Source organism: Onychostoma macrolepis, chromosome 11 (genome assembly GCF_012432095.1).
Source record: "Onychostoma macrolepis isolate SWU-2019 chromosome 11, ASM1243209v1, whole genome shotgun sequence".
NCBI lineage: Eukaryota > Metazoa > Chordata > Actinopteri > Cypriniformes > Cyprinidae > Onychostoma > Onychostoma macrolepis.
Genome location: NC_081165.1, coordinates 17,561,923 through 17,583,772, shown reverse-complemented (window position 1 = coordinate 17,583,772; position 21,850 = coordinate 17,561,923). Strand labels below are relative to the sequence as shown.

Genomic DNA, 21,850 nt, shown 5'->3' with positions numbered 1-21,850 from the left:
TAAATGCCGGACTTTAAAAAGCATGTCGGAACAAAAACTCGCTTTAGTACACAGTCGCTGCAGCATCCACATGTAAATGTCCTCCTGCGGTATCATGTATCAATTATGCAATACACACATGCACCAAAGGGGGCGCCATAGCACAGTATAATTGCACCTCTGCATTCAGTTCGTGCAAAGTTGAATCTAAAATTAAAATTAGTTTTTTTTGTTATGATGTTATTCAGACACGAAATGTATATTCAAAACAGATACTAATCAGTTTATTTAAATAGTTCATTATTTCCTCATGAAATGCTCATGTGTTCACTAGTCAACCTGCTTTTTTTCGTTGCAAACAGACTGTTAACATCCTAGAAAGCAATGCAAACCTCAGTTTAGACAGTGTGTGTAGTTTGTCAGTTGGGTCTATATAAATAGGCGAGACTGAAAGAGTTAATCAGACAAGTGGATGCGTGTTGCTCTTCCCTGTTTGCCAGTCTTGTTCCAGAGGTGTGACAGCGCTTTACAGTTGATAACTGGGATGAATGCTGAAATTTGAGAGAAAATGTTATAATATCATCGTGCTGGCGCGATGTAGGGACCCTGTACGCGTTTTGCATTAAGGGGAGGATGTGATCTGCAAGATGTGACTGAGGAGAGCCGCAGATGAATATTAATTGGCATCGCAGGTCCGTGTGCATTTCTCATGATATCTTCTCTTAAATGTCGCGTTTTCTTAAACAGGAAGCCTTTAATGGGAGGAATATATGAAAAATGAACAGCACTAGATTTATATATGTTGGAATGGATACGGCAGACGTATACGTTATGCTACCTAAAATGCAGGGACGCATGGGGCAAAAATCTGCCTGCTGTCCTGTTAGATTTCTAGGACATTTTTGGTGTTGTGCTGAATGTTTTCAGAAAATATCCTAGCGTTTAGCGTTTACATTCTCTTATTCGCGTCTCATTCATCCAGCATGCAGTTCTTGCTGATGAAAGCGTCGCGCGTGGCTTTCAATGGGATTTCTCGTGGTATGTTGCTATGCAATGGATTAATGATGCAAAACAGTCACACCTGTTATTTGTCTGCTTGAATTGATTAACAGTAAATGTGTCGTGTGTAAATGCATGTGTTCTCTCAGATAAGCCACTCTGATCAATAATGCGATACTACGTATCCTGGCGTGCGCCTCGGTTTGATTCATTTCAGTGATTCGAATCTTTTGAATCAGTTACTTAAAAGATTAATTCAGTGACCCTTTCCACAGTTTACATCGCCAGTAGGTGGCCACAAGTCTGAATTCGGAATAGCATCGTTTTACTGTTTCTTACTATTTCATCATTTCATAACGATATGAAGTATGTTAGCTATTACGAATTCATTTTGTGTGTCTTGAGTGAGTCACTTAATCGATTCTTTAGAAATACCGAATCGTTCACCATCGTCTTATAATTCTCAAACATTTTTTGTCTATACAGCTACTAATAGACAACAGATCAAGAACCATTAACTGTTATAACGTTATATTCAGTTGTCAACTGCCAGTCAACATTTTTATCCAGCTATAAAGTATAAATGGATCCATTTCATTACCACCCTTGCAGCATTTTTAATTGCATGTTGTCATTTGCTGGGCCATAACATTATTTTATGTACTTCTTAAACAAATACGATGATTACACTTGCAAAAAGTACCATGGTATTCAATGCACCACTTTCATAGCTATACTATTATAAGGCTTTTTTTTTTTTTTTTTTTTCAATTTTTTTTTGTCATTTTTATTACTTTTAAATTTTATTATTATTATTATTATTATTATATTTGAACCCCGATGGGAGCAAGTCAAGAGAGAGTTTTTTTTTCATATAATATTTATATTTTTTTAGGGCTGCAAAATGATTCATCCCAATTATTCACATTCAACATAGAAGTTTGTTTACATACTATATGTGTGTGTACTGTGTATATTTATTATGTATATAAAAATACACACGCATGTATATATTAAGGGAAAATATGGTAGATTTATATATAAAATATTTATATATAATATAAATTATATATATAAGTATATACAGGTGCATCTCAATAAATTAGAATGTCGTGGAAAAGTTCATTTATTTCAGTAATTCAACTCAAATTGTGAAACTCGTGTATTAAATAAATTCAATGCACACAGACTGAAGTAGTTTAAGTCTTTGGTTCTTTTAATTGTGATGATTCTGGCTCACATTTAACAAAAACCCACCAATTCACTATCTCAACAAATTAGAATACTTCATAAGACCAATAAAAAAAACATTTTTAGTGAATTGTTGGCCTTCTGGAAAGTATATTCATTTACTGTATATGTACTCAATACTTGGTAGGGGCTCCTTTTGCTTTAATTACTGCCTCAATTCGGCATAGCATGGAGGTGATCAGTTTGTGGCACTGCTGAGGTGGTATGGAAGCCCAGGTTTTTTTGACAGTGGCCTTCAGCTCATTTTGGTCTCTTGTTTCTCATTTTCCTCTTGACAATACCCCATATATTCTCTATGGGGTTCTGGTCTGGTGAGTTTGCTGGCCAGTCAAGCACACCAACACCATGGTCATTTAACCAACTTTTGGTGCTTTTGGCAGTGTGGGCAGTTGCCAAATCCTGCTGGAAAATGAAATCAGCATCTTTAAAAAGCTGGTCAGCAGAAGGAAGCATGAAGTGCTCCAAAATTTATTGGTAAACGGGTGCAGTGACTTTGGTTTTCAAAAAACACAATGGACCAACACCAGCAGATGACATTGCACCCCAAATCATCACAGACTGTGGAAACTTAACACTGGACTTCAAGCAACTTGGGCTATGAGCTTCTCCACCCTTCCTCCAGACTCTAGGACCTTGGTTTCCAAATGAAATACAAAACTTGCTCTCATCTGAAAAGAGGACTTTGGACCACTGGGCAACAGTCCAGTTCTTCTTCTCCTTAGCCCAGGTAAGACGCCTCTGACGTTGTCTGTGGTTCAGGAGTGGCTTAACAAGAGGAATACGACAACTGTAGCCAAATTCCTTGACATGTCTGTGTGCGGTGGCTCATGATGCCTTGACCCCAGCCTCAGTCCATTCCTTGTGAAGTTCACCCAAATTCTTGAATGGATTTTGCTTGACAATCCGGTTCTGCGGTTCTCTCGGTTGGTTGTGCATCTTTTTCTTCCACACTTTTTCCTTCCACTCAACTTTCTGTTAACATGCTTGGATACAGCACTCTGTGAACAGCCAGCTTCTTTGGCAATGAATGTTTGTGGCTTACCCTCCTTGTGAAGGGTGTCAATGATTGTCTTCTGGACAACTGTCAGATCAGCAGTCTTCCCCATGATTGTGTAGCCTAGTGAACCAAACTGAGAGACCATTTTGAAGGCTCAGGAAACCTTTGCAGGTGTTTTGAGTTGATTAGCTGATTGGCATATCACCATATTATAATTGGTTGAGATCGTGAATTGGTGGGTTTTTGTTAAATGTGAGCCAAAATCATCACAATTAAAAGAACCAGAGACTTAAACTACTTCAGTCTGTGTGCATTGAATTTATTTAATACACGAGTTTCACAATTTGAGTTGAATTACTGAAATAAATTAACTTTTCCACGACATTCTAATTTATTGAGATGCACCTGTAAATATATATACATACAATTTTTTAAAATATATACATAAATGTGTGTGTATTTATATATACATAATAAATATACACAGTAGACACACATAGAGTATGTAAACAAACTTTTATTTTGAATGTGATCAATCACGATTAATTGTTTTGCAGCCCCGCTTTATTTCAATTAACAAAACTAATTTTAATAATTTGTTAACAGGAACAATACTGACCTGCAGACATACTGCACAAATTTGACAAGGGTTGGTGTGGCATTTATATCATGTGGTTTGTTTCATCCAGCCTACATCATAATGATTCATTTGTATGACAATAAACAAATTTGCCCATTCATTTAAATGAGACATTTACATTTTGCCTATCATGGCACATAATGAACTGCACTTCTATAGCTGAAACTCACAATCACGTCCCACTGTGTTCACTGCTAGCTGAGGATAGTGAGTGTGGTTTGAAGTGTCTAGACTCTGAGTCACTCCGCTTTGCAAAGCACAGATTTGTTGCTCCATCTAGCACTGTCAAGAGTGTATTTTCAACATATCTCTTCTGTTTTTGAGCTCCTCCTTCTCCAGGGCGTACAAGAGTTCAATTGTGGCTTGATGTTGTTATCATGTGCACACAAGCAGGCACTACAGACTCGGGGTAACATCTGTTTAGCTTGGTTTTTCACTCTTGTCTCATTTGCAATATTTTAGATGGTTATAGGGAGTGATAATATATCACAGCTAAATGCTTAAAGGGATAATAAATGCCATTGACTTCAATTGTATTGACAAAGACAACACTGAAACATTATTGAAAGTATCTTTTTTTATGTTCCATACAGGTTTGGAATGACAGAGTGACAGAATTTTCATTTTTGGGTTAACGATCCCTTTAAAGGCTTGAGTCATGACCACAAATTATGGAGCAGGGTGTGAGTGTTAGTGTACAAACAAATGGCTTTCTATTATCTGTCCAGCTGACCCCAGGACAGGGTCTGAGGTGGCAAAACACTGTCTCCTCCTCGGCTAGGCTGTGAAATGTACATGTTTTCACAGAGGGATTTACCACAGTGTTGCCAAGCTGTGGTCAGCTTTGTTGCTGACTGTCTGTTTTGTCTTTGTTTATCCAGTAGTAAAGAAAACATGGAGGAAAGAATTTTGTCTTTGGGTGGACAAGAAAGAGGAGTTGAGCAATTACTCAGGCAGGAATAACACAAATTTAAGCTGCTATTCAACTATTCAAGGAGAGATTTCACTTTATGTTGGGTTTTGTAGCCTCTGATGTTCTGTAGTCGAATTCTGCTCACTTCATGTTGTTTTTCCCTTTTTTACAGCACACAGTTAAGCATGACCAGACATTCCAAAACACTCCAGAAAACTAGTATTCTTTGTAAAATCAGTGTTGGTATTGTTAAATAAATATAAATGAACTATTAAACTATTAAAATGCTGTTTTTGTTAACTGAAACTAACATTATTAAAACTAAACTAAAATAAAAATGAAAACTGAATATATACAAATAAAAGCTAATTCAAAATATTATTAAATACTACAACCCGAATTCCAGAAATGTTGGGGCCTTTTTAAATTTGAATAAAATGAAAACTAAAAGACTTTCAAATCACATGAGCCAATATTTTTTTTCACAATAGAACATAAATGTTTAAACAGAGAAATTGTACACTTTTATTCACTAAATGAGCTCATTTTAAATTGATGCCTGCTACAGGTCTCAAAAAAGTTGACACGGGGGCAACAAATGGCTGAAAAAGCAAGAAATTTTGAAAAGATTCAGCTGGGAGAACATCTAGCAACTAATTAAGTTAATTGGCATCAGGTCTGTAACATGATTAGCTATAAAAGGGATGTCTTAGAGAAGCAGAGTCTCTCAGAAGTAAAGATGAGCAGAGGATCTCCAATCTGTGAAAGAGTCGGTAAAAGATTGTGGAATACTTTAAAAACAATGTTCCTCAACGTCAAATTGCAAAGGCTTTGCAAATCTCATCATCTACAGTGCACAACATCATCAAAAGATTCAGAGAAATCTCTGTACATAAGGGACGAGGCCGAAGACCTTTGTTGGATGCCCGTGGTCTTCGGGCCCTCAGACGACACTTATACTTTCAGAAATCACTGTCGGTAAACACAATCCGCCGTGCCATCTGCAGATGCCAACTAAAGCTCTATCGTGCAAAAAGGAAGCCATATGTGAACATGGTCCAGAAGCGCCGTTGTGTCCTGTGGGCCAAGGCTCATTTAAAATGGACTGTTTCAAAGTGGAAAAGTGTTCTATGGTCAGACGAGTCCAAATTTGACATTCTTGTTGTAAATCACAGACGCCGTGTCCTCCGTGCTAAAGAGGAGGGAGACCTTCCAGCGTGTTATTAGCGTTCAGTTCAAAAGCCAGCATCTTTGCATAAGGGGTGCATAAGTGCATACGGTATGGGCAGCTTGCATGTTTTGGAAGGCACTATGAATGCTGAAATGTATATAAAGGTTTTAGAGCAACATATGCTCCCCTCCAGACGACGTCTATTTCAGGGAAGGCCTTTTGTATTTCAGCAGGACAATGCAAAACCACATACTGCAGCTATTACAACAGCATGGCTTCGTAGTAGAAGAGTCTGGGTGCTGAACTGGCCTGCCTGCAGTCCAGATCTTTCACCTATAGAGAACATTTGGCGCATCGTTAAACGAAAAATACGTCAAAGACGACCACAAACTCTTCAGCAGATGGAAACCTATATCAGGCAAGAATGGGACCAAATTCCAACACCAAAACTCCAGAAACTCATAACCTCGATGCCCAGACGTCTTCAAACTGTTTTGAAATGAAGAGGAGATGCTACACCATGGTAAACATGCCTCCGTCCCAACTATTTTGAGACCTGTAGCAGGCATCAAATTTGAAATGAGCTCATTTTGTGCATAAAATTGTAAAATTTCTCAGTTTAAATATTTATCTATTGTGAATAAAATATTGGCTCATGTGATTTGAAATTGTCTTTATTCAAACGTCTCAACATTTCCGGAATTCGGGTTGTAAAATAGTATGTAAATAATACTAAAATAAGTAGTTTATAACCTGTATGATGTTATGTCTTTGGTGGAACAAAAAAAGAAGATATTTTGAGAAATGTTTTAATGTTTATTTGTTATTACAATGAAACAACAAGGTTGTCAATGGGGTCCAATATTGTTTTGAACCTTGTGGACTTTTATTGGGCAAAAACATTTGAAACATTATTCTTTTATCTCCTTATATAAAATTATTTATTATCCTATTTTGCATTTTTTTCCCCCACTACTAATGAAGACAAATAAGAATTTGGATAAAAATGTGACATGATACAAACATTTACATATTAATGGGCACAGTGATTTGGTCATTATGTTACCTTACCACATTAAATGTTTCTAGTAGAGGACTGTTAGGATTGAGTATTTTACCGAATGAGCAGAACACATGATAACACTAAGCATCAAGAGCTTAAGAGGGCAGGTTCTCGATTCTGTAGCTGCTGAAATTGATTGAACTAGTGGTTGTAGTTTGACCCCTATAACCTGATCTGCAGAGATCAAAGCGAAGCAGAGTAGAGGTTAGCAGGACAGCAGCTGGTTGTTCTTGAGAATCAGATACAAGGAGGGAGGGTCACTGCTGGTCACACTTGCTTCGTGCCTCAGAAGAAGGAGCTATATATTATTATATTGAGCCTACATGCCTCTTTTATCGGTCTGGCCTTTAATGCTCTTTACTTTTGACAACTTTGTTCACAAATCACTGCTATAGAATTACAACGATCAATTATAAGTGAATAAAAAGACTGCAGTGTTTCCGCTCTTTAAGTGCAATACACTTACTTATACACTTATTTTATATTTCCTGACCTACAGTTGATAATTACAGTCAAATTGCTTTGGAGACTATCAATGCTCCATGTCAATTTAAATGTGTCCTCAATTATGTCTTTTTGTTTACTTACAAAATGCATGATTACACTCGCAGCATGGCCCATTAGATGATGCTCTAGTAATTTGCATCATCTGACCCAGAAACGCTCTTCTTTGCATCTCTGTTGTATTTTGAACTCAGACGTGATGCAATGGCCAATGCAAGACAGAAAGCGAGAAGCGGCGTAATCTCCAAGCAGTAATACTAAATTTCTTTGTGTGCCAGAGCCCTGTTGGTGTGCTAAAACAGGGCAGTGCAAATGAGAGACAGGTCATGACAAGTCCTTGGAATTGCCTTTGTCGGCTTTGAGAAAGCACTTCTCCCCCAAGCACTAATCTCAGCCCCTCCAATTTCTACAATCAGGTCTCATGGTCGCAAATAGCGTCAGATCCCTCTCCTATGCCAATTCACCATGCTGTCATGTGCAGGAAAAGTGTGTCATAAATTTCTAGGCTGCCTGTTCATAGTCACTTGGTGTCGTCCTGCTCTTGTCATTGAGTATGATAGTGTTGTAGCATCCTTTAAAAACTCCAACTCAATCTTACGACAAAATGTATCTACAAGTATTTTACAAAGTGGCGATTTTGCATATGTATAATGCTTTGTACAGAAATGTACAATGAAGGTCAACACTTAAACCTATCTGTCAGTGGGGTATAAGCAGATTGTACGAAAACGTACAAATGAGATTGTACAAATTCATACGAATAAGCCACCTATTAGTGAAATCTTCAATTTAACCATTTCTTTGGCAATAAAATAACAGCAGTTAGCTGATGGAGGTGTTCAATATGTAATTTTTAGTGCTTGAAAGCCCATAAACTCATTTTATGTTCTAGATTTTCTTTGGTCGACTCTTTTATAACATTTCCACCTAATAACATACTGACTTCAAATACGCACGGAATCAAATAATGCTTGATTGTTTTAAAGCAAAATAATTATCTGCAGTATTGTCGCAGTTTTTCTTCCTGCAGCACAGAAGAAAGTTAGAGGAATGCTGCATGCAGAGGTCAGTAAATTGCTAAGTAAACACTGCTGACACTTAACGTTTGTTTGACCACATGACTATTGACTTAAAGGAATAGTTAAAAAATGCAGTCATCATTTAATCACCCTCACGTCATTCAAAACCTATTGCATACTTTTAGTCCAGGAAGACAAAATGAGAAATCATGAAGACTGCACTGGTCTTTTTGAGAATTAATGGTGACTAAAAATGTCAAGCTCTAAAAAGGACAATTGCTAAACAGTATACATAAAAGTATCTGCATAACTACTTTAAAATTCTTCTAAACCATATCAATACATTTTAATGGTCTATTTTTAATGCATTTATATGGTAATTTTGTCCTTTTTGAGACTTGGCATCTTCAGTCAAGATTCAGTATCATGGTCTTTTTCCATGCAGTTCTTCAGAAAATCTTTTGTGCTCTGCAGAAGGAAGTCATAGATTTGTAGCCACAAGAGGTGAGTAAATGGTGACAGAATTATCTTTTTGGGTGTACTGTCCCTTTAAATAGACAATCGCCAATAAGACTTCCTACTACTACATTTGCAGCTAACTTAACACGTGTTAGATAAACCTCTTCTACTTTAAAAGATAAAAAGAATTGTTTGCCATAAATTTTCAAGTACTGCAATGAGAGTAAATCATTCCTGTCTGCGACGTTTAAGTTAGAAACCATATGGTTGTTACGGACGCCACAGCCTCACCTGTCCGCTTTCCAGACGAAACCATTGAAAGAACTTGCAGGGATAATCTGAATTTATATTGCCAGTATGGAGATTAAAACGATTTTTATGCGGCTTATATACATTCGAATTCTCTGGAAAGATAACAATATCTTATAACTTATTTAAAATTGTGAACGTTTAATATTTTCCAGTCATTTTATCAGTGGCTAACCCCCGTCACCGCGTGTAGATGGTTTCGTCCTTGTTGCCTCTAGGGCTTGTAGAAATTACTTGCTTAAGTTGCAGCGTCTGCAAGAGAAGAAAGGCGAAAAGCTTTGAGTTCGTGGATAATAGACAACTTCAAAAGTAACATGTTTGCGAAATCGGACATGTAATAAAATAAGTCTGCTTTTTCTGTCCTTTTTGTGGATGTTTTATCAGTGACTTAATTTGGTCAAGGTAAGTCCTTGAAGCAAAAGTTTTTCCAGCCTCTCAAGCGTGTCATACGTTATATGCTTTTAAAATGTTAATAAGTTAATAAGAAGATTTTTCCCTCGTTTGACTCCTGATTGCTGTTTAGTTAGTTGATGGTGATAAAATCTATAAAATCACAACCATATAACATTTATATTCACTTCGCTTTTTCAGAAACAAATAAAAGTTGATTTTGTAAGTTGTTATTCATTCAGAAAGTCGTTTTACAGACATGGATGTTTCTGAAATGATTGGAGTCACAGCTGTGTATACAGTCTCACCTGCCATAGCTGTCATTAACATGGCAATTCACACACTGTATGTTGTTGCATGATAGATGTAAACAGAAACAGTCAGACACAAATCAGTTTTTTTGAGACATAGTCGTCTGCCAAATACAAATAAGTTGAAATATAGACTTGAATTTGATATACATATTGTTCAAAACTTCTGTAACTATTTCTGCGCATTGTATTTCTTCCACTAAACACCAAATAAAATGTTGGGCAGAAGTTTACAGTTACTTTCACCATTCGCTTTGATGGCATTTTTCCCCTAATTGTGAAGTGAATGGTGTCTTAGACTGTCTGCTTAATAACTCCTTTTGTGAAAGTTTTACATTTTTGGCAAATTTAACCCTTTGAGACAGTAGCAATTTCTTTCTGCTTCAGGAAACAGGTTTTACTGTACATGTGACAAGAACTGGCAACACAACACAGTACAAAAGTAACAAAAATGTCCTTGAAATTAAACATCAAACTTTATTATTATCGCACAGGCCCAAGAATATGAAAACTGACAGGTTTATAAATGCATAAACAACAGTATAAGTGTGATTTTTCAGTGCATGGAACAGACACTGGGCCAAATGTGGAAATATTATTATTATTCACCTTTAATTTTTCAGACCTATATTTCATGGATTTGTTATTATTAAACTTTTATTTTTCAGAGATAGGCCTATATTTCATAAGCTTGATAATTGCATTTGAGTTTATATATTTATTTACTTACTGTTTTCTATATGAGACACTGGTATCTAGTATTATGCACTGGTTACAGTGCTGTGGTCTGTATATAGATCTCTGGCTCTCATGCTTTCCCTTTCTCACAGTTTATCTCTTGCACATGTTTTGTCCCAGGACATTGGGTGCTTTGTCATCAAATTCCTATAAATCCCTTGTTTATATCTCTCTCATCGTTTTCTCTGAGTCAGGTTTTGTTCTCTGAGCATTTATCCTCCCCTCTCTCCTCCCATCATGCTCTCTGCCAGATCTCTACAAGAGTTGAGGTGTGCGATATCTCTTAGCATGTGTTCACCAGATGTGTTTGTAGTGTTTTGAAGAATCTTATTTGTCCTATCCTATATGAATTTTGAGAGCTTCTTGTTTTGAATATTTTGCCTCATTTATTTATACTCCTACTTATACTTGCTGTTCATTGTTGTCCGTTTACCCTGCACATGGTGGTTTTATGTCTTGTTTTGTTGTTGGGTGCATTCCCAGCCACCCATCGTACCACATGACCCACGCCACTTCCTCACAAACAAAAACACATCCTGCTTGTTATGTCCAAGATTTGCCAGCAGCCTTTATACCATAAGAATGATTCATGAACAGTTTTGCAGCATTTGCCATTTGAATATTTTTTTTTTCTTGTTTGTGGAAGTACAGTGGATCCAAAGTGAATTTAAATGAGTGTCAGTGTGCAGGATTTTTATTTTTTTATTAATGTTTTTAATTAATTGTTAAATTATTAATAATAATTATTACATTTTTAAAATTTATGCCAGTAAATGCACTGGAATCTGAAATATAGTCAAGAATCAAGATTTTAAATTTAACCTGCAATGCCATGTTTTTATGACAAAATTAATAGGATTTAAAAAAAAAAAAATCATTAATGATCTTAAACAATTTAAATGTGATTAGAATTGTAATTGTTAGATGTAGCCTAGATTTTAGCATAGCCAACACCATATAGGTGAAACCATATACGCTGTACTTATGTTTAGTTTTATTAATTGTTGTTCATTTACATGAATATGAGTTATTTGGTCAAATATCTTAAAGTCACAGTAAACTGCAAACCCAGATTTGAATCACTTGTTGGGTAACCTAGGTTGCCACAATGACCTGAAATGGGCTCTTACTTTCACATGACGTAACTTCCAGAAAGTAAGAAGAAAGGTAGCTGTTTAATAAATGATTTAGAGGCACCGCAGCAATTTAAGTATGGAAATGATCACCATTTTTTATTCATTTTGATAGTGCTGTTTGTTTGCCTCTTTTAAATGAATGTATTCTGATGTCTTCAAATTGAGTTTTGTGGCAGAACAAGTCTTTGAACTTTTATATAAACCATAATTTAGAGGACTGTGTTACAGCCAGCAGGAACATATAGACGTTTTTAACGTGTGTATAACAAGCATATATGATTTTTCCTCACTACTAAGGGCTCAGCAGTAAATTGAGAAGCCGCACAGTGGCTCCCCCTGCAGGCCATTGGGATACTGTAGCATTGCACTGAATGACATGCCTCACGTGACTCAAACTACAAGGTGATTGGAGGTTCTCAAGTCAGTCTGTTCATTTGTTGCTCAAATTATACCATATTTATTAGCTCTACATTCTTTGTCTGCAGAAGCTGAGGGTTAATTGGGAGCTAAAGACTTCACAAGACTTCCTCAAATCCATTCTATGGAGGTCAAAGGTCACCTGATCACTGCCATGGGCTTAGGGGCTCCAGGTGAGCATACATACTTCCTTATTGATAATGGAGTATGGAAGCACAATATATGCTATACATTTTTGTGTTGGTTGATATTGGATATTTAATTTTGCATGCTCAGTTGTACTCAGTTGTACAGTTTAAAACAATTAGTTTTTTTTATAGTGCGTTTTAATATGTAAGATTTTTGTTTTTGTCTCTTATGCTCACCAAAGCTGCATTTATTTGATAAAAAATAACAGACATGTGAACACTGGCAGTGTAAATATAATTTTAACTTCGGCTTTCTGTCTAATGCACATCTTGCTCATGCACAGACGTTCAGGGCTGTCAGGACAGCAAGCTGCAAGCAGAGCGAATCTCAGAGCTGCAGGAGCGAAAGCAGAGTCTGCAGAGCCTTTTGAACAGTCGTCTCGGAGAGCTGCGACAAGTGTGTCTTCTGGAGGCGGTGAGATGGTTTATTAAACATTGAGACAGTATTTTACTTCTTGGCAGTCACTATAAAATATTGTTCTCTTAAAAAAACAAATGCAAAATGCTGACTTCAGCAGCAAAGAAAATGTGCACCCAGCTGTTTCACAAAGTTTCTTGGGCTACATGATTTATTTTAATTTTTTTCTCTCTCTGTTTTGAAAATGAATTCTCTTATTTGATGTGTGAGTGTTGGTTTTAGGGTTTGCATTGATGTCAGGAACTGTTTGTTATTAAGTTGTGTTTTTCGAAAGTAGATGAACAAAAAAACAAAAAATGAAATGGGTGTACTTATTAGAACCATCTGTTCTGACGAATGGCAGCAAACATTGTGACATTCCCAGTAAAAGCTTTAAATGTCTGTAAAGGAGCTCACAGGGAAGCTTCCACAGGATTTTCCTTTAGAAGAAGGGGAAAGACCTCCCTTTGTTCAGCGCCGAGCTGGCCTGGCCCCTCATGTTACCTCAAAAGGAGAGGTGAGTCTATTTGCTGCAAGTTAATAAAAGGATTCACCTATCAGTTTTATACTATAACAACCATATGTGTCTTCCATGTAGGATGACCCAGGTCAGCGACGGCAGATGAAGGCTCTCTTCAGTGGTGCCCTGCGCCGGAGCATCGACTCTGATAAAAATGCATTGCACAGTAAGAGGACTGTTCATCGGGGATGCCACACAGGTAACACGCACCAAACAATTTCCAGTAAACTGGTAATTTGGTAAAAAGGGCATACATTGAAAATGGCTCTATAAGGAAGTGCATGGTAAATGAGTCATTTCCCTCCATTATCCAAGACTGTTGCCATTGCTTGAAAAGGACAATAGACACATGTTGACAGACCTCGATATTTATAAATGACTTGATTATGTGTTTTAAACAAAAAGCTTACACAAAGAAAGAATTTAGATTACAAAAATGTGTTTTTGTTTGACATAACCAAACGCTATTGTAAAATGTGGCCACTGCTCAAAAGTTTGGGGTCAGTAAATTTATTTTTTTAAAGAAAATAATACTTTAATTTGGCAAGAATGCATTACATTAATCAAGTGCCGGTAAAGATATTTACAGTTTACAGAAAAAAAAAAAAATATATATATAAAGCAGCAAAACTGTTTTTAACGTTAAAAATAATGAGACATAATTCTTGAACACCAAGATGATCAGCATATTAGAATGATTTCTGAAGGATCGGGTGACATTGAAGACTGGAGAAATGGCTTTGCTATCAAAAGAATAAATTACATTTTAAAAAATATATTAAAATAGTACTGTTTTTACTGTATTTTTGCAGCCTTGGTGAGCATAAGAGACTTCTTTAAAAAAAAAAAAACATCAGTCAAGAAATGTATGAAATTCAAGTCAAGAAATGTAGAAATGAATATATCTATTTAGATAATAATAAATACAAATATTTTATTATATTATAGACCATGGAAAAATCTGATCTTCGTGTAATTATTTTAATTTGACTTTATAATTTTTTTCCCATTAATTTTTAGAGGAAACTGTGAAGTCAGAGAGCAGTTCAATGTCAGACTCAACATCACATGACAATGGTGAGGCCTCTTAACATTATCAAACAAAGAAAGTACATCTCAATACTCTGATTTGTTTTACCACACTGGCCTGTTTATGACAGGCTGTAACATTGATATATAACCCTGTCGACTGTGGTTTACAGAGGATTCGTCTCCCAGTGTGGCACCTGAGCATCGCTCCTTGTCTCACCCCCGGCTGGCCCCAGGCAGTCCTGACAGTAGGCTCTGTAGGAAGCTGTCACCTGTGGAGATCTACTACGAGATGAGGACTCGCCGCAACTCAGCCTCAAGCTCTGTGAGGTGAGTGGAGGGGGAGGATGGGATGTGTCCGCTAGCTGAAACGGGTGAGGTTTACACTACAATTATAACTTACGAATGTGTGAATGTTTATTCAGCCCGAGTCACTCACTCCCAAGAAGTGCATCCAATGTGGAGGGCAGAAGTGTTCCAGCCACACCGCTGTTGTCCCGCACTGCACCAATCAGCGTTCATGTGAGGTAATGACTTTCATGACTATTTCTTCTGCTATATGTACACTATGGCTAGTGAGGTTCCAACTTATACATAGATATTCAAACTTACATTTACATGGACAGCTGCACAAAAATAGAACAATCTGCACAAATTATTCTAATATAGTTTGATATTAGCTTGTTGGGTTTTTGATCATTTTTTAATGTTTTTTATGAAACATTATGCTAAAATATTATGCTCACCAAGGTTACATTTAAGGTTACAGGTTACAGAAATCAGTTTCAAAAATCATTCTAATATGCTGATTTGCTGCTTAAGAAACATTTCTTATTATAAATGTTGAAAACAGTTGTGGTGCTTAATATATTTGTGGAAACCATGATACACTGTTATGGAATTCTTTAAAGAATTGCATTTAAAAGAATTCAAAAGAACAGCATCAGTTTGAAATATTATACATCTTTTGTAATATTATAAATGTTTTTACTTTTATATAAATGTTTGTTTAAATGTTTTATACTTTATAACAAAATTAAAATTAAACAGTGTTATCAATACTTTTCGGTACAGGATGAAGTATAAGGTAACACTTTACTTAAAGTCTTTATGTATAATGCCTTATAAAGGGATTATTAAAGGGTATAATGCATTATAATTAATCATAATTTGTGTTGTAATACATTATATCAAATTTAAAATGCATAGTGCATTATGAGGTGCATTACAAGGCATAATTAATGCATTAAAACTACTTTTATAATGCATTATGCATAAATGCTTTAAGTAAAGTGTTACCAAGTATATTTTTGAATTTTTTTTTACTCCACCTTTGTCCTTCCTAGATTGGCTTTACCGCAAAGGATAATTCAGTGTAATTTGGCCAAAATAAAATATCTTCACAGACAGCATAATTATGTTGTCTACCTTTTGGAACAGACCTAATGTCAGAAGTGCACTTATGGTGCCCTCAAATGTCAGTTCTACTACATTATCACTGTAAATCCACTTTAGATCCAAATGTATTTTAAAAAAAAAAAAATCTTGTTACAACTGTACTACTATAACTTCTTACTGTCTTATATTCTCCTCCTAGGCCGGAGATGTCTGGTGATATTGCACTGAAGCAGTGGTGTGGCAGTCCAGATGTTCCTCAGTTTGTCCCATTGGCATCTTTGGAGGGCTCCTCTTCTGAGCGCCGCAGCTGCCCCTACAGCTCCCGTGCCCGTCGTAGCAACAGCTCAGAGGCATTACTTGACCGCTCGAGTCTCCCTGAACCCGGTCCCCCTCGCAACGGCATGCCACCCCGAGCTGGACCATACAAGAGCTCAGAGTCCCTCACGGACGGGAAGCTCCGTCAGTTCTATCAAGGCAGCCCAGAGAGACAGATGATGGGATTTAAAGACCAGGGTCGAATGCGCTCCTCTCTCGGTGGCCAAAGCAGTGGCACAGGTTACAATGAGATTCTGATGGACTACATTTGGGGCAAACAGCAAAAGAGGCCCGCCCAGGCTCAACAAAACCAGTCAGCAGGACGCATCTGGCCCGACTTCTCCACTCCTCCATCAGGCACCCCTCCGCACTACAACGGTTTCTCCCATTCGCAGATACATCTGGCTGCCGCCCCACCTTCCTATAGCCCCATGCTGCTGCGGGGTCAAGAGGCCGAACCCCGTCGGGTCAAAGTGACACGAACAAAATCCTGTGGACCCTTCATCCCTTTACAGCAGCACCCACAGGACGCTGTGTTGTTCTCGGCGTACGATCCGTCACATCCCTCTGCTGGATCCACCACTTCTTCTATTCCCAACCTGCTCCCTCACCACACAGAGCTGTCCACTGCTGCAGCATTTGGCCGCAGAGCGCCTCAGTTCTCTCTGCCCACTCCTGAGGACTCTACCCGCAGTCTGCACAAGGCACTGGCTCTGGAGGGACTCCGGGACTGGTATCTGAGGAACGCCTTAGGTTATTCCACTACAGCCAAAGGTCACGACGGACTCGCCATGCGCCACTCACATACTCACCATCTTGTGCACCAGCCTCAGTCTGTAACAGCCGACCCACTGTACTCTGTGCACCGTCAAATACCTCAGTCAGCTTCATTTCATGGGCATCCCTTGCATGCCAGGTGAGATTTCCACATTTTTATTTCACTTTTCCGTGATTATGGAAAACTTGAAAATATCAGAGTTTGTGGGACTGGAAAAGCAATGCAAATATCTATACTAAAAACATTTTCTATAGCTAGTCATGAAAATTTGGATTGAACAAAAGGTGTGGAAACCCTTCCACAAATACTTATTGTTATTAGTAGTAGTAATAATAATAATAATTAATGAAAATAATAATATTAATAGTAATATCAATATTATTAATAATAATAAACTTACAAATTACAATGTTATTTCTTGCATGACTGCTTGACAGTTCTCAAGACTTTTGGATGCTTGTTTTTGTGTTACTGTCATCTTATGCTCACAAAGGTAGCATTTATTTGGTCAAAAATACAGTAAAAGCAGCAATATTGTGAAATGTTATCACAATTTAAAATAACCGTTTTCTATTTTAATACAGTTTAAAATGTAATTTATCAGTCTCACATGTTGATTCTAATATTATAATCAGTGTTGAATAGTTGTGATGCTTAACATTTAATATGATGCTTAAAAATATAATTTTTTTGTTACAATGTAAATGTCTTTATTACTGTCACTTTTTGATTAATTTAATGCATCCTAAAACCTTGGTTTTGGAGTGAGTAGTTTTTTAATTAACCTAGTTAATTCTAATTAGTTAGATGATTTCTTCTCTTTTCACCATGGCAGGTCCGTGGAGCTCTCTCTCTACCCAGAGCCTTTCCCCTTAGAGGGGAGCACTCAGAAAGAGTCCGGCTCTGAGCCCCCTTCACCTGGAACACTGGTCTGACCGGCAGCTTACACACACCAAGGCCTCCAATGCAACATGTTGCAATATTTGATACAAAAAGACACCTTGTTTTAGGGATGCATTCATCCAATTGCTCAAAATTTAAAAAAAAAAAACACTGAAAGAATGCATCCTTTGTAGCATAAATGCTGCCACACAAACAATGACAGCAGGACAAAATAGTATTTGATTGGAGAAATATATAATTTTACTATGCTTTCAAATTTCAGCATTATTTAAAAGTACAATTATCATACTGCATATTGTTGCATCCTTACATTGTTCAGCAAATAAGGAGGCACCTGTAACAGCACAGAACTGAAATCGAGCGATCAGTGTGTTGGCTGTCATAGATCTAGAGCAGCGCTTGATTGTAAACTGGTGTTTACAAGGAGCTTTTTTCCTCCTCCATAATCTGTGTGTGTGTATTATTGGGATGTTATTGTAATGTATTTACATTTTCAAAACAAAATATAAAGTTAATCATATCATCTCCACTTCATCCTGAGATATATATATATATATATATATTTTCAGAGAATAAAATAGATTATAAAATGTATGTATTCTAAATTACTATTTTGTAACTAATATGTTTCAGGTTAACAGTCATTTAATTATATACAAGTCTACTCAGAGTTTAATGAACTCATGTGTTTTAATGTACTATAACAGCAGTGAATGTGTCGCATACCTGTTTGTTTATATCTATATATCTAAATATCTATATGTAGCTATGAAGAGTATGCTAAAAAGCATTTCATATAGAGGACCTTGAAGTGAGGATGAGCTTTCACTTGGAGGGCTTATGTTCCCTGAAGTCTTAGACATGCAAACAAGCTTATGCCTGAACTCCGAAATGAACTTTGAAGCTCTAATGCAGCGATTTATACAATTTAGCCTGCAGTCATCAAATCCACAATTTCAAAGGACTTGAAAAGGACTGCTGACCTAAAATATTGAGATCTTGAATTCTGAAATGCTAGTCTTGAGGCCTGTTCACGCTAAGTCAAAAAAGGTGCATGAGAAGATTTTAAAAAGAAAAAATACATCCCTATGAAATCCTTCATACAGAGTCAGATATAAATTTATGATTATTCATGTTTTTTTATTATTATTGTTTTTAGTTTAATTTTGGGATGCCAAATAGTTCAAGTTTAACAGTTTTGAGAAAATTGGCATCAGACTCTGTGTGAATAGTTTTGGTGCAAAAATTGTTTGCAAATATGTTATATTTTCATGTTTAGTCGCATCCGACTTGGTAACCCCTTTAATAGATATTCTTGAATATTTGACAAATCTTAAGTGAGCATCTACTGTAGTTTACATGTTGAGTAGTTGCATAAGCTGGTCTTATGTTACCACTCTTTGGGAGCGAAATACCTTATAATTGTCTTAACCAGTCAGTAGGTTATTCTGTTTACCTAGTAGTTTAGTAACTTTTGTTACAGTTCCTGACTTGATGATTTAGTTTTTCTTTGAACTAGGTTCTTCCTGAAATGCAACATAATTAATTCTTATTATTACCAGTTACCAGGTTGTGATGATTATCTTCGAAATCAGTACAATTTGCTGTGCACTGTATTAAATACAAGACTATAGGGTAATTTTTGCCCCTGTTAAGCCTACAAATTATTGCTAAAACTGCAGAACATAGGACGTATGATGGTTTAAGTTTCAAATGACGATGGTTTATTTAATGTTTGGTTGATTAGACTTGAGGAGTTCATGCTACTCCTCAGCTTGCGGGTTTGTGAGGTGCCTCCAGCTGGAATCTGAAAGTCATGACCAAACAGCTGTGCATTGCTAGTCTCTTTTAGTGTATTTTGGTGACATAAATGTCTGTACTGTAATTAATTATAAATAATGAAAAATACCTATATGTAGCAACTTGAATAAACAATATATATTGTATATTTATGAACTGATCCGATTTTGTATACATATTTATTTGCGTAGTACATGGCTCTGGTTTGTTTACACCAGCGAATAGCACTCTTGTTGGCCTCTTTATGAATGACACCTTGTTTTGGCCTTAAATTGTGCTATTGTTGCAGCTTTTAGGATCATAAATACATTGCTTGATTTTTTTAAAATACACTTTTTCCGTTGTTTTGTTTTGATATACATTTTTCATATTAGCCATATTCAGTTGGGACAAAAAAAAAAAATTATAATAAAGACCATGACACAAAAGTTTTTTTTTTTTTCTTTTCTTCACATTGTGTGGCTTCTTTTTCAAGTGTAAAGATTCATACTTAAATTCATATTTTAATCACAATGCAATTTGTAAGCACAAACAATTTTTAGACTCTGTAAAGCTGTTCAGTTCACATTCCTTGCTTTAATCTTTGGTCACATCACTTCCACATCCACTGAACACTTGGAATGTGTTGGAATCTTTTCCAGCCGCTTCACATGATCCTCTCCTAATTCAAATCATTGCACAGGCAGCTCTCTTTGAAATATGCTTCATCTATTATGCAAATCCATTTACAGTTCATTATAATTTCTGAATAACTAATATGATGTTTTAAGCATATCAAATTTGGTAAGGTTTACCTTATCAAATGTATCTCTAAAATTACCTTTACTGTAAAAATCTCTCAAATAAATTTTTCTTGTTTAAAAAAAATTAAAAGAACTGCACACATTTAGCAAATTTAGTACTAATTTAGCATAATACTTACAGTGATAATTTTTGTGAATAATGCCTGTTGCTACTTTCAATATTAGCATCAATTCTAATTCTGGCATAAGAAATGACTCGAGCAGGAATGGAGAATATGGGAAGTGCTTTCCTGTCCACATAAAATGGTCTCAGGAAGGAACTGTCCAATACAAATTGGAGAAACATTTAAAATTTGTTCAGAAGTTTGAAAAAGCTGACCTTCAGTTAGTATGGTTTCATTTCCATGACTGATCTGGGCTATTTTTAGTGTGTGTGTGTGTGTGTGTGTGTGTGTGTGTGTGTGTGTGTATGTGTGTGTGTGTGCGTGTGCATGTGTGTTGAATGGCTCTAATTGTTTAAGAGGAGTGTGTGTGTGTGTGTGTGTGTGTGTGCAAAGTGGGGACATCCCATAGGTGTAATTGTTTTTATACTGTACAAACTGTATGTGCTATCATCCTACACCAACCCTACACATAACCCTACCCCTTACAGGAAACTTTGTGCTATTTCAGATTTTCAATACACTCCATTCTGTGTGATTTATAAGCGTTTTGAAAAGTGGGGACATGGGGTAATGTCCTGAAAAGTCACCTTCTCCTTGTAATACCCGTCATACCCTTGTCATTATACAAATTTATATCCTCATTTGTCACAAAAACACGTGCTCGCGTATGTTTGTGTGTGTGTGTGTTGAATGGCTCTAATTGTTTAAAATGAGCATGAGGGGCCTCATTATGTAGGAATACCCAGGAAAGTTGTCACAGATTCTCTATGTTGCTCTACTGTTTCTTCTTCTTTCTCATTTGTTGATTGATTGATTATGTAAAGTCTGAATGAGGTGATGGAGGAGGAATATTCCTGGCAGCTCAGTTCAGTGATTTACTTCAGTCCATGCTGGAGCTCAGCCCAGTGAAACAGCTACAACACACCAGAGTCTGGAGTGCCTATGGTTTATTCAAACCGATTAAATGGTACTTTCTGCAATTTTTTTGTAAGATAAATTCAAGGGGATGCTTTATATCATAATTACAGTAAGTACTTTTATAGACTATAGTCACACTGTTGGGCCATTAGGGAAGGGCCCTTTTTTTAGGTGTGAATCACATAAATATTCATGGTCATTGTCACTTCCTTGCATTATGGCCTTTCTAACACAAAACATGTCTTACAAAAGTTAAAATCAATATATTGTTCTCTGTGAATGACTGAGCAGGATGATTTTCACACCATTTTGTAGCAAAAACTAGCCTGCCACATTCAGTTCTCAAAAGTCTTGTAAACAAATCTTCAGTATGTGCTTTTTAATGGTCTTATTTCAGTGAC

General features: G+C 36.5%; 1 protein-coding gene across 2 annotated transcripts; it reads left to right on the top strand.

Moving 5' to 3' along the window:
- The first annotated feature begins 427 nt into the window (after window positions 1-427).
- ccdc120b (coiled-coil domain containing 120b) lies at window positions 428-20,040 on the top strand. Of its 2 annotated transcripts, none has more exons than XM_058792451.1 (11): window positions 428-671; window positions 12,177-12,281; window positions 12,365-12,469; window positions 12,769-12,899; window positions 13,291-13,398; window positions 13,480-13,600; window positions 14,422-14,478; window positions 14,604-14,760; window positions 14,856-14,957; window positions 16,028-17,059; window positions 17,757-20,040. In XM_058792451.1, the coding sequence occupies exons 3-11, from the start codon at window positions 12,421-12,423 to the stop codon at window positions 17,854-17,856; spliced, it is 1,857 nt and encodes a 618-aa protein (XP_058648434.1). In that variant the 5' UTR covers window positions 428-671; window positions 12,177-12,281; window positions 12,365-12,420; the 3' UTR covers window positions 17,857-20,040. The 2 variants fall into 2 exon arrangements, with proteins under 2 accessions (XP_058648434.1, XP_058648433.1); XM_058792450.1 differs by lacking the exon at window positions 428-671 and adding an exon at window positions 9,553-9,706.
- The last annotated feature ends 1,810 nt before the right edge of the window (window positions 20,041-21,850 follow it).